General features: G+C 38.0%; 1 protein-coding gene across 7 annotated transcripts in view; it reads right to left on the bottom strand.

The window, feature by feature from the left end:
* HMG20A (high mobility group 20A) overlaps positions 1-13,897 on the bottom strand; it is a 43,815-nt gene that overhangs the window by 18,227 nt on the left and 11,691 nt on the right. For 4 of the 7 annotated variants that reach the window (XM_055805511.1, XM_055805520.1, XM_027784180.2 and 1 more), the window contains one exon: positions 170-262. In XM_055805511.1, the coding sequence (XP_055661486.1) occupies positions 170-258 (89 nt within the window). In that variant the 5' untranslated portion in view covers positions 259-262. Of the gene's footprint in view, positions 1-169; positions 263-1,699; positions 1,869-13,897 lie in introns of all 7 variants that reach the window. The other 3 variants (XM_055805496.1, XM_027784181.2, XM_013297808.3) reach the window with 1 other exon arrangement.

A 13,897-nucleotide genomic window follows, 5' to 3' on the forward strand; every position in this document is an offset into this window, starting at 1 on the left:
GTGACGTTCTATCAAGGCCAAGGGAGTGTTGTAGGATTTATTTTTGTTGGGTTTGTTTGTTTGTTTGTTTTAAATCTCTTTAAATGCCCTCTTCCCACTGAAACAGTTTCCCTGGCAAGTCCAGAGATTGTATCTATCAGCTACAGGTTAAAAAGAAGTAGTTGCTTACCCAGTTACAGTAATTTCACTACCTTCCTTAGATCCATCTTCATCAGTAAAAAGTGGAGGAAGGTTGGAGCCAACCACCAAGTTCTCCATATCTCTGGTTTAAAAAAAAAAAATGTTAATAATCTTAGTGTTTCCCTTCAGCAGCACTTCAGTTTAAACATCACAACATTTTAAACCTATAAACGAATCAGCCTGTCATACCAGACTGGCCTGAGGACCAACCCTATAGGCAGCTGTGCTCAAGGTCAGAGAACAAAGATCATAAATGATGCTTCAGTTCAGAGTTTCCCTCTTAACTGAGCCCTATGCCAGTGCCACAGTGATGCTAGAAATCATGCTGTAGCATTCTATTTTATCCCTTGAGAGAGAAATTTTCATTCTCATACTCAGCACACAGGTACATAAATGCCACTCTTCCAATCCATGTTCCTGTTCATCCTTCACCGTGCACCCTTCACCACAGAGGTTTCTTTGTTGATCCCAAAAGAAAATGGAAACTAAGTCTCAAATTAAGTTTCAAATTAAGATTGTATTTTATATTCCTTGTCCGTATTTTCACAATTTATCTATGTACATAGTTGAGTATTACAGCCAAGTACAGAAAACAGCAGTGTTAGATATTATTTTAAGCTTCAACTCACATACAACAGTTACAGAAGCAAGCAGTTTGAGGCACAACATACTTCTCATTCAATACGAACTGTTCCCAAGTTAGAATTGCTTTCTTTTGTATCCTTGTAGGCTGCCATAGGAATTTGATGTGAGATAAGAAATCCAAAGAAGAATTAAATTAATTCATCCCATTTCTTACTAAGATACTGGACTGTTTTGTTGTAGGGGAAAAAAATTTCCCCAAACAAAAAGAAACTCACTCTATGATTATGAGTTGTAGTTTCAGCCCATTTTGAAGGGCCATACCAGTTAATTTTCTATTCCTTCAGTTTAAAAGTCACCTTTGATGAGGTACCAGATATTCAACCTCAGTATTGCTATCCCTTGCAGCTAGTGTTTGGAGGGACTGATGTGAGTTATAAACTTGTGCTGCTTTCTCCTGGATTGGTATGCCTTCTGCTCAGCAGTGAAATCAAAATGATTCGAGACACAAAATCCTGCTTCTTGTTTTTAACATCGTATGTGTTTTCCCACACCCCACCCCAGTTCCATAAGTAAAGGTTTTATACAAACAAAAGTAATAACACCATTTCTTGCATCTTATATCACCTGCAGATCCCTACTACAAGTACTACATCTGATACGATGTGAAACTTGTGCAAACAAACCAGTGAATACAGCAGACCACCCAAACAGGTGAGCACTCTGCTCCTACTCAAAGGACTTTGGGTGTGTGAGACATTTATCCCACAGCTGTATTTGGTTAGAACTGGTCAAAGGACTCAAAAGGCTATTCTCAGGAACCAAGAGTGTAATCTACCTGACATTCTGTTTTGAGATCATGAGCTCTGCTCTATTCATTTCGTGCCTCCCTTTGAAAACATAAGAATATCTACACCCTTTAGCAACAGCTCCATACCTTCATAAGGTGCTACAGATGTTAGCTGATAAATTAATCTCTGGCAATTCTCCAATTTGTTCAGTTAATGCTCACAGCAGATCAGTTGAAGATCTCCATGAAACAGGCATTGTGTCGATCTAATTTCCACCACGATGTTACATTCAGTTTCCAAAGATGACTATCTTTCCTATACAGACAGGAAGTCCAAGAAAGTAGTTACCTTCTCTCACTTTTCAGATGACATTCACCCTTTTCTCTTATGCTTTTCCAGCTGTAGAGATACTTAGATCATCCTGAAGAATCATTCTGATTCCTTATCTAGAAAATAGAGCTAGGCAGACTGCTTCTAGGTGGTACAGACATTGACCTCTAGCAAACAGCCTTTATCATATATAGGAGAGTCTCAACCAGGAATGAAGAAATCTAATTCCTACTCTATCATTATAAACCACAAACTGAGTATAGTTTAGGGGGCTCAGCCTCAACAGAGATGTGGCAAAGCTGGAGACTGTCCAGCAAGGGCTGTCAAGATGGTCAGGGACCTAAAGCACCTGACCTGATAAAGAGATGTTGAGGAAACTGGGCTTGCTCAGTCTGGCAAAGAAGGCTAAGGGCAAATCCAACAGGTGCCTCAAGCTACCTGATGGAAGTAGCAAAGATGACAGAACCAAACTCTCAGTAGTTATGTAGGCATTTGCATGTTCATATGGGACACCAAGAGGTTACCAGGGAAGTGGTGGTGGCGGCATCTATCCTTGCAGATCTTAAATGCTCAGTTACACAAAGCTGTAACTGACCTAACCTAGTGTTGGCAACAGTCCTCCTTTGAGTGGGAGTCTAGACTAAGATGACCTCCAAAGGTCACTTCCAAGCAACATCGGCAGTTCCCTGAACCGCAACTCTATGTTATGCTTTCTTTCAAATACTAGAATCTCTGACATAAAAAAGAAGAAAGCTCAAATAATACAATGCTTTTAGGAAAAGCGATGAGATAGTATGATGGAACATACAGGATTTTAACTCTTCAATAAGGAAGTGCGAACAATACACACAGAAAAGAATCTACATCAAGCTTGGGGCATCATGTATTACAAGGAAACATGAAAATTCAACTGATTTGAAGAATGTGCTCTTCAATGATGCCCAGAAAGCTGTTTAAGCACAGCTACTAAATATACAACAAATTGCTTCATGCAGTTGTCAGGTGAAAGAATAAGGAAGTTTGCTTTATGTTGCACAATCTTTTAGTTTTGTCAGTCAAAATCTTTAAATTAATATCTTCAAAAAAGGAAGCTTCAGCAATCAGACTAAACCCTTGCAAATTATTTATTTATTCATATATATGAAAAGCTTTATGCATGTCTGAAAAAATAAAATAGCTTGCTTTGTTATCCAGGCACCTCCAGCAGCCTTCCTGGGGTCAAGGACCTCTCCTCAGCCTCACCACACCAGTATACTTGCACTCAGCATTCCCACACATGCCTTAAAAGAATACATATCCTCTGCATCTGAACATACCATTACCAAGTCTGTCCCTCATGCCCACTGTGACCTTTTCACCAGGTCCCCATATGTCTGTTCACATCTGGACCTAGTCAGCAGCAACAGAGTCTAAGCTTACTTTCAAACTGTGGGGAGGCAGCCGGACATCAACCTTAACAACATACAAACAGAACACAAACACAGGAAGCTGGGAGAACACACACTTCATTCTTTAATTTTATTTTTTCTTATTTAACCCATATGCTTTAGATACTAACTCTTTCAGTTGATACTGAGCCACACCCTAAAGAAAATTTAACATCAATGAATTTATTATGCCTTCTAATCTATTCCAGAAAGCAAGAAAATAAGACAGTTCCCTCAAAAGCTCAATGAGTACAGATGGGAACCCACCCAAGTCTCAGTCACATTTCTCATGGATAACTGTCCCATGTCTTTGTTCTAAAGTTGCTATCTACTAGTTTCAACCCCACTGTGGAGCTACATGTTCATTTCAGGACCATAACAAAATGAACAAACCAAAAATCTGAGGAAGAGAACAGTAATGGGGAAGGAACAGAATTGCTGCTTTTCAAACTTGAGCCTTTACAGAATTCACAGGAATTGAAAAGGACAGTTGGCAAGTCCCATCCAGATTAATATTTGTGCAGTGTTGTCAATTTAAGCTCTGGCTAAAGCATCTAGTAAGACACATTTGATTAAATTCAAGGCACAAAAACCAATGTACACTTAGTTTTTCAATGGCTAACAGATATATCCTATTTTCATTTTTTAACTATTACTACCAAAATAGAAGTGAAAGTGCTGTTAAACTCTAAACCTTTACAAGCACTACAATGCAACGTAAGGAAGCATCATGTTCAAATAAAACCAATTCAAACTAAAGCAGCTCTGAGTTCACTGTACTACACAACTAGTTGTACTTGTTCAAGAAAGCAACCAGCTAAGCAGGTTTTTTTATTATCAGCAGCATTTGATAAAGTGCTTGAGGAACTGTGATTTACTTTGGGATAGATCAGTCCGGGAAGATCCTGCATGGACTCAATTATACTCCCTTTATAACTTCTGTAAGGTGAGGCAAAGATTACAGCCAAACCGAAGTGTAACGCTCAATCTTAACACCACTTCGAGTTTCCATAATGATTCTGCTTCAATTTTAAGCACAATACTGCTCCACCAGAAACACTGTTCTAAGAATGCCAGCAGCAGACATACACCTCTCACTACTAGAGACAAGCCAATACAGTCAGCAACACATTTTTCTGACTTAACCTTATTTGCAAATACTCCAGGCTTTCCTGTGCACTGCTTTTACTCCCAAGGGCAGACTCCACAGGAACTTGAGATTTAGGTTTGGGTTTTTTTTCCCTTGTATTTCCTACATCCAGCATAACAGTGGTCAGTTGTGGAACAGCAGTAACAACCTGATGTACAGAGGCTGGAACAGTTTTTGGATGTCTGGTTTGGGGTGCACTACCAACCAGTATTTAAAAAGGATAAACAAACAACAGCAAAAACCCCCAAGTATAAGGATCAAGGAGGACGAGTGCAAGCTGGAGCTTCAGAGAACAAAGCAGCATTATGTGTGCAAAAGTCCAAGGCCAAGAAAAACACCAGTGAAGAACATGTTTCCTACCGTTCCATGCTGTCAGTGTTTAAACATTGGTAAGATTTCCAAAGAGCCATTAGGCACATATACTAACATAACCTCTTCATGAGCCTAAAGAAGATTCTATATTACCCTAAGCCACCCAAAATTTGGCTTAATATATGCTTCTCTTTCTCTGCCTTCCCTCATCTCTCAGGGAAAACAAAAGCTTCATAGAGCAGGAAATCTACAACAGTATTCTGTAACTTTCAGTTTAAATCTTCTAGTTGGATGCTTCAGCTGCATTCATTGAGAAATCATACTTAATACTACAGAGTGTGCCAACACAGTTTTACAGTATGATTTGGGAAATGAAAAAAAAAAAACTTATACAGCATAAAGATCTAAGTACTACTACACACAAAGGGAAGAATCAAACAGTAATCAAATACCTTTCAAAACCAGGAGTATAGTTTAAATAAACTTTCTTAATTTCTTTTCAAATTAACTTTTGTGGGCAGTGCCATGTAATTGTAACATTATTCTAGTGGGAAAGATGAAGTAGCTGACTTGTATTTTGGGTAGGCTGAAAGACACCATGACCCAACTTCTAGTCACATCTGTACAGTAGAACGAAAAGGTTAAAAGAAGGTAGTTGTAAAACGAGGGTGAGAACAAACCCGTGATAGGAGCTAAACAGAACGACTGACTTTTCTGTAATATCATTCCTATGTTTGCAATGTTACTGCTGCTATTATAGGGCAGCAAGACCTATACACATGGGTGATGTGTAATTGAAAGCCCAAGTTTTAAGAGCCTTTTATGCATGTAATAGGTGGAGGGTAAAATTTGTCACAGTCAACCTTTTCTTCAAATAATCAGATAATTTACAATGTGCAATGACACAATTTCATCTAGCAGACCACCTCAATGTAGCACATTTGCATTGTTATTTTTCAGAGACTAGTAGAGTCAAGAGTAGAACATGTTCATGGCCAGACTGTTACAACAACGCAAGCTACAAACAGCAATTCTTCTCTTAACACTGTACACTGTTGTCTCATGGCTCACAGATCAAGAAAGAGCCTCTTCCAGACCCAAAGCAATTACTGTACATTCTCCAAAAAGTTCATTGTTTCCACAAAATGTAACTTGGTTTGCTTGTGTGAAGTGATTCACAACATATTGAAATGAGGCTGGACTCTACAGTGTCTGCACAGGTCTGGTCATGCAGGAAGTCACTGCTAAATGCAGACTGACTTCTTACTCATCCATCCCAAGGCCACATGAAATCTTAAGATGGGCCTGAACACTGAAAAAAAAGGTGAAAAGAGTCCTTAGCAACACTGCCTTTTCTATAACTACATCATATCAGATGATCTTAAGAAAAAAAAAATAATCAAGAACTACTAAACTATTTATCCATCCAATTAAAAGGTAAGGTTATAAATACATATCTATTACAGTTAAGCATATTTAAATATGAAGTCAGCATCAGAAATCTGACTTACAGCCTGACTATAAAACACCACAGGAATTTCAGCTGCCTCATTGCTAACTCTAGTTTCAGAAATGTTAGTGCTGAGTGGAAGATTTTTCTCCCATACTTCCTACTCCTGAATTCTCTCATCCTTCTTTGCCAGAATAGCTCCAAACTTTACCATTCAGAGGTTAACAGATTAAAAATAAATGATCTTCTGCTACGTCACAGAAGAACCACAGTACTCCTTATCTAAGCACCAGAATCCAAGATCTTCATAGTGTAAGTAATTTAAACTCAGAAGACTTACTGAGAAAAAAACCCCATAGGATCATCATTTCCTCCGTCTGTCCACATGTAGCCAGAATATCAGAAAGATAACTGAAGCAAGAACATCTCCAATTAAAACCACAATGCTTTTGGAGCTGTCAGAAGTTCAGATTCTCTCCACAGCAGCATTTTCTTCCATCAAGCCAGAGGAGAAACATATGATTGAACAACATTGACTGCAAAAATCAGATTTTACTTTTTCCCTACAGGCAACTCATTAGACAAAGGTCTTTGTGACTATAAAAATTGAAAGCCAAACTTAATGGGATGAAGGTTTTTCTGTCAGACCAGTAAGTATATACCAGAGAACAGCCCAATGCTTTTGTTTTTACTTCTTGCCAGTAAAAACAAAGAAACACTAGTGACCAGATAAAAAGCTGCAAGAAAAAAATTCCAGAGTTCCACTGCATTTCCAAACAACTTAAGGAAAGAAGGGAAAGATGTAAAGCTTAGTTTTATGCTTAGTTTGTCTGGATCCTTGTGGCAAATGCCAACAAAGCTATTAATACTTAAACAACAGTAACAGCTGCCAAAAATCTGCAAAAAAACTATTTTTTAAAAACACAAGTGTTCAACCCTATATTCTACTCTTATTTATATAAATGCATTAGGATGGAGCACATACAAGATATCTCATGTATATAAAATCCTCCTGTTTTCTGAAATTTAAGCCCTTATTCACACAGGAAAGGTATACACTCAACTCTGCAGACAAGAGTAAGAATAGCTCCACAGTGAATTCCCTCTCCGTTCAAATACATGAAAGAAAATTTTGCATCAGCAATAAACAAGCTTTTTAGCTCACTCAAAGGAAAACAAAAGCCCACAATGAGGTGACTGTACAATGAGTTGTGCTACCCACCTCCAAGTACTAAAATCAGTAACTGTGGTACAGGTACCCATAGAGAAGGCTTTGTTATCCAGCCCTTCATGGCAGTTATTAAGCATCTATGGATTAGGTTGGTTCATTTTATTCTAACTTTCTAAATGACAGTACCAGTTGCCATTTAAAATAATACCACTAACATACACAACTCTGCAAAATTAATTTAATCCTTGTGTTAACAGGTCTCACATGAGAAGATACAAACGATCCAGATGACAAAAATAAGTATTGCAATAAATCTTGAGAACTTTTTATTTTAATTATCACTCCACCTAATGTAAGCCCAGTGTTTGATTACCAGGGATGGCACTTGCTTTTGTAATTTGCCCATAAACCACCCCTCTGAATTTCCAGTTACTATAGGCAATTTAGTCTACCTCTTCAAGTGCTCTGTCATTTGAACATTTCTCTAGCATATGAAGACCTCATATTTCACAGGACAAAGTTTTCCAATAGCTACTTCTACACTAACAAGGCAAAAAGGACACCTCATTAAAAAAACAAAAACCATCAACTATGTAACAGACACAAACCATGCCTGGAGCACAGACACTTCTCTGAAACCACAGTAACCATGTATCATCCAAGACTTCACCAGATCCTGTTAGCTTCCCCATCAGGAAGTAAATGGTTACTTTCCTTCAAAATTGAAGTTCGGTTCCTCTGATCATTTATGTCATAAGACTTCACCATTTCACTCTTTGTGGAATGCAAAAATGAAAATGCCATAAGCAAAGCAGTTCATTAAATAATATAAATGAACAGAAGTTTTTTATTGTGTTTGCCCAGCTCTAACATTTACCAGCATCATGCAAATGAAATAAGAAACAGTAGTAATTAACACTTGAGGACTACTTTGATTTAAAATACCAAACAAGTATTCTGAACTAGACATAACTCAGTGTCAGGGAATCCTGATAGTGACTGGCCAGTGAAATGAAAAGTTACATATTTGAAGCAAATAGTTGAAAAGTAGATATACCTGCTGAGACCTAAAAGTTGTTTTAAAGCCATTTTAGCACTTTTGCTCTCTAAGCCTTACTCATCACAAAAGTTGCCAGGAAAGCAGAGCATATACTCCTAGCTCACTTAACTCTGGGAGAGGAAACTAGCTGCTGCCACAGAAGAATAGAGACTGGAATTTCTCTTGCACACATCCAGTAAAACAAGTTATTACTATTTTACAGAATGAGGTTGAATGCTTTAGATGTGAGAATACACTGAAAAGGGCATCAAGTATATACTTGAAAGAATGACTCACCACAGGCTTCATGACCCAACACAAAAGCATCTACTTTGACCTCAAGAGCCACAAAGACAGCATGGAACTGGATATTTTACATGCACTGGTATGGGTACAGGGACAAAGGTTAAAGGAAATGAAGTGTGGGAAGCATCTCACACAAAACAGGCAACTAATTCTGCTTCTGCAAACTTCTGTTTGCAGAAAAGACCCATCTTTAGAAAAAATATGGCATGCCAGCTTCCATATATTTTTGGTCTCATTATCTTGCTGTTGCCTTGCACTATTCCAACACAAAACAAATGAGTTTGAGCAATCAAAAAATCTGGCATTTAAAAGAAATCACAATTTTTAGCTAGTCTTCATTGTGCAAAGTAACAGGTATATAAACAGTCACTCTGTTCTGCTATTTTTTTTCCCCTTTAAAGATCATCAGAACCGATACTAGCAAATACTTTCTAATAGCAAAAGTAGTGGTGATCTGAGTTGGACTGTTCGCTTCTAACTTGTTCTTAAAGCTCTCCAGTAATGGATTAATACCTATCAGAAATGAAAGTTTGGATGTATATTGCATGAAGTGCACCAAAACCCCTTTTCAGCCAAGGCTCTTCTAACAGTCTTTGATTTGGGATCATTTCACATGCATATCATTGGCATCAAAGGATAAAAATTGTATAGACCTCAGACTGATGGAAAAACAAATAAGGAAAACAAGCACAAAAGAACAGACATGAGGTTCAAGCAAGTATCACGGTATCAGTGAACACGGCCTACAAAACCTTGTCTGAATTCATGAAAAAAACCAGAAATGACAGCACAATCCTGCCAAAGCTCCTGGAACAGCAGACAGCTCCTCTGACCAGTGCTACCAAGATTTTAAAGTTGTCTGAGGCCACAGATGAAATGTGCCAAGATAAATGCTACAGGGAAAGACTATACCCAAAATACAAATGAAAAAATTTCGGGAAATTTGAAAAGACTGAAACTATATGCTCTTACTAGACACATACCAAGACTCCCCTCTCACCACCAAAAGGGAAAGCACACAGAAATTTTAAAATCATACAATAACCCAAATACTTCTACAGCTCCGTAGAAGAACTTATATCAGCATGAATGTAGACAAGCTAGAGCAAAGCTTTACCTATCCTCATTTTCAGCCACCAAAGGCAACAGGAAATTATACTATTTATAGCATCATGAATGGAAAACAAGGTAAAAAAAACAGTGGCATAGCCTACTGCAGTGGCCTGACTGCTCCCCAATTTTAAGCACTAAGTCAGACATCCAGAGATGTGAGACATATGGGAAGGGGCAGGCAGAGAGCACATTTCTGGAACATCTGTGGCATATATTATGAAAATAATTTTTCAGCTGAAATAGGATTAAGAAGAAAGAACTCATGCCAGGAGCATGCCTAAACACCCTAGGCTGAGTGCTCAAAACAATACATAAACATTTGCAGTATCTCATCTGATCCCCACACCACTTGAACAAATTGCTGTTGAGGACAGTGGTTAACCTCTTCCCACCGTCTTCCTTACCGATGCTGCAATCTCTCCTTTGTGCCTATCCTGTCATATCATAGGGAAAAAGTCAAAAGAATCCAGGGGAAAATAGTGACTAGGAGTAAAGCATCATGCCTAGAGCTTGGAGCCAAACAGCAAACAAGAACCTGGGAAGAATGTGGCTAAGACCTATAATCCTGCTCCTCCAACTTCCCTCTTCCACAGCTGCTTCTCACATGCTGGAAACAAGGAACTGCAGATGGAAACGTGCACAAGCTCTGCAAAACAGAGGTGACCTACATACACAATAAATTTAGTCCTAAAGAGAATGTAAATCTTTTCAGATAGACTGAAAACTGACCAGACACAAGGATCGAGGTCTTGCACATAACTCAAGCACCTACATATGAAATGATTCCTAATTCATGTTTAGTTATAAATGTTCTCAAAGACATTTGGCATTCAGGTTTGAGTATTTACCGTATTTAGCAAACATTTATACTGCTTTTACATTTCCTTTTGATTATTTCATTTAATATATATATTCATTAAGTAAATATGGTTGCTCTGAGCTAAAGCATAAATATTATCCCAACACCCCTATATATGGGTAAAGATGCATAGCTGCTTTAAAGAAGGTCATATAGGAAGTCACTAAGATTACAACCAAACTTTAGAAACAGTCTTTAAAATTCTACCAATCTTAACCCTTTTATTTTGGACAGCTCAACTAACTTAGTCATTGCTTGGTTTCTGACATCTAGAAGTCATCGCAAGAATCTGACTTGAATACACATTGCACAATTCTTACTGCAAAGAGAAGTAAGAGCTAAAGTCTTCATGATCCTTGACAACAGGTCAGTAACACTCTGGTTTACACAGCATTAAATAGTGGGAAAACACAAAAATATTTGTATTTTCAGAAGGGCTACAACACAGGTTTCACTTCAGTATAAACTCATAATCCAAAAGTAATTGCCTTGATCAGAAACAGACAAAGCAAACTGGTAGAAAACAAGAGTTTAGGCAATACTCTGCCTTTTTTCATTTGTGGAGCCTAAACATATTATAACAGAAGTGCAATCACAGTGCTGCAAATTCAGCATACTTGCTTTCCTTGGTTACCTTTTGCAGCCTGTTAGAGGTATGTGCATGGATTACTTTTACGTTTAATCCTAAAAGTTAAATCAGGGGCTTTTCAATCAAGACCACTGCCTTTTCAGTCATCAGCACTCCTTTTTATTTTAAAAAAGGTTCCTCTGAAAAAGCACTCAATCGGTATTTTGCTCCTCCCCACATCTCCCAGAACAAAGGCAAAAAAGTATGGACATTGCTTTTTAAACACTGCATTTTTAAAAGCATAAAGTATTCAGCTTTTATGAAAACTTTAACAATCATATTTGAGCATACAGACTTCCTGAGATAGAACATTTATTAGATCAATGAAAGGTTGGCTTTCCTGGTCTTCAACAGTTTCCCAAAACAGCTAATTCCCACCATGGAACTGTTTCCTGACCTCTAGGAAAGGGTCACCTATGTGTAACTGTAGGCAAAATACGCCCTTGGCATTCCAAAGCTCCATGGTAAACTCACTAAAAAGAATCCAGCAGGTCCAGTTCACACCTCAATTGAGTTTTGTTTGTATCGTGACAGAATACCCACTCCAGAAGAAAGCCTTAAGTAAACCCTTACCTCACTGCCCTAAGTAACACACACTGATTCTTCAGCAATGCCTACAGTTTTCAAAACCAGCTAGTCACCTCCTATTGCTTCCTTTTGCAATGAGCAAACCTTGAAGAACAGGTTGCAACATGAAAATAGCCCTGAAAGACCAGAGCACTACTGCACCAGACGCTACTTATTATCACTAGCATTATATGCATAGCTCTTCAAGTTTAGCATGTAAAAGACAACTGAAAGAAGCAGCCTATTATATGAAACTATATCAATTAATCAAGCTGATTAAGAAAAACTGTTTGTAATTTCAGCTTGTAAAATTTGTATTTTTTAGACAACTGAGGTATGTTTCATTTACCACTAGTCATTAAATTAAGAAGCAGAAACATTCACCCACTTCACACTGAAATTTTCCTCTACTCAAATACCCATGTATTAATCGCCATGAATTTGTTTGTATTCCTATTTAAAATTACTTTCTCATAACATTTCCTAATGTCACCTGATAATCACACATTTTATATGTAAATATCTTCCAACCATATAAAACCACTACAGATTCCAACCAGTTTTGTGGGCTAAGATACACCCAGCAAAGCATTAATGAGAAAGGCACGTGTCTAGTTACCACATTTTCTTCATTGGCTATTCCTGCCCAGTTGTGAAGAAAAAGAAGCCAACATGATGGAAGCCTGCATTTTCTTCTATACTGAATTAATCACACTTCCATAAATCAAGAAATACATCTCTTGTATCATTCACATTAATGACTCAAAGACCGATTTAGACTAGAAGGGACTGCTGGAGGTCATCTCATTCCAACACCTACTGAAAACCAAACTGAAGGTCACCTTTATGGCAGACACGACCACGGTAGACTATCTGGCTCAAAGCATCTGGTCAACGAAGAATTAAACCAGTAAACACCCTCACTGCTTTTTTTTGTTTTGTTTTTTGTTAGGAAGGCTACCAACAGCTGAAGAAATAAGCACTGTTTATTCTCAGGACAGAGACATGATGAATAGAAGGCAGGACATAAAAGCAGTTGAAAAAAATCCCTTAAAAAGGCCACAGGACGAGATGTGTATTTAGACGTCACCTCTCCCAGTCCTAACAAGGCTTGAGGAACAGAAGAATTAAAAGACAATTCTTTGCTTTACCACCAGAACAGGGATGGAGAGTTTTCACTTTTTTCATCTATTAACCAGAAAAAACTATTGAGAGCAACCTTAGCAAGGAATCCAGGATCTTCTCTCCAATTACTGAGGCTAGAAATGTACTTCCAGTATTACGCTGCCCCTACACAGATTCCCTCACCCTCAGATTTACTCTCAACTCTCAGTACAAGCAGTATTTACCCCAATTCAAACCACTTAAATAAACTCTGAAAAACAGCAGTTGTCATTTCAGAGAGGGCTTAATGTGTTACGCTCACTACACAGAACCCAACTTTCACTGATTTCAAGTAGGTTTAATTCAGTAGCAGTTTTAAGCAGGTTTTTTTCCTTTTTTTTTTCCAAATTAAAAGCTTAGCTTTGGGCTGCTGTGCTTGCCACTCCACTAACCAGTCCACTTGTTCAATATATTCTGTCCTTCAAGTAGAGGATACAGCAAAATGAACTGCATACACTTTCACAAGATTATAGGAACAGACAACTGAGGGACCAAGAAAATACTGTAACATTAAGCTCTTCATTGCATATAAGCAAAAGACAAGTTCTCATTTCTAGTCTCACAGAGGATATATTATTTGCACAACAACAGGGGTTTAAATTTGAAAAGAAATAGTTTCTCCACTATACCAAAAACTGAAGAGACATTCTGTGCCAAAGCTAGATTAAGGTTCATGAACTAACACTAACGCTGCTAGTATCATGCAACCATCTTCACAGTGACATGCAACTACCTGAATAACCAAGTATTTCCTCCTTACCACAGCAGTTCAGACTTAAGAGTGACTGTTGCCACAAGTGAGGTTGGGAGCCATTACGTTTGACGGTA

Source organism: Falco peregrinus, chromosome 1 (assembly GCF_023634155.1).
Source record: "Falco peregrinus isolate bFalPer1 chromosome 1, bFalPer1.pri, whole genome shotgun sequence".
In the NCBI taxonomy this organism is placed as follows: Eukaryota; Metazoa; Chordata; class Aves; order Falconiformes; family Falconidae; genus Falco; species Falco peregrinus.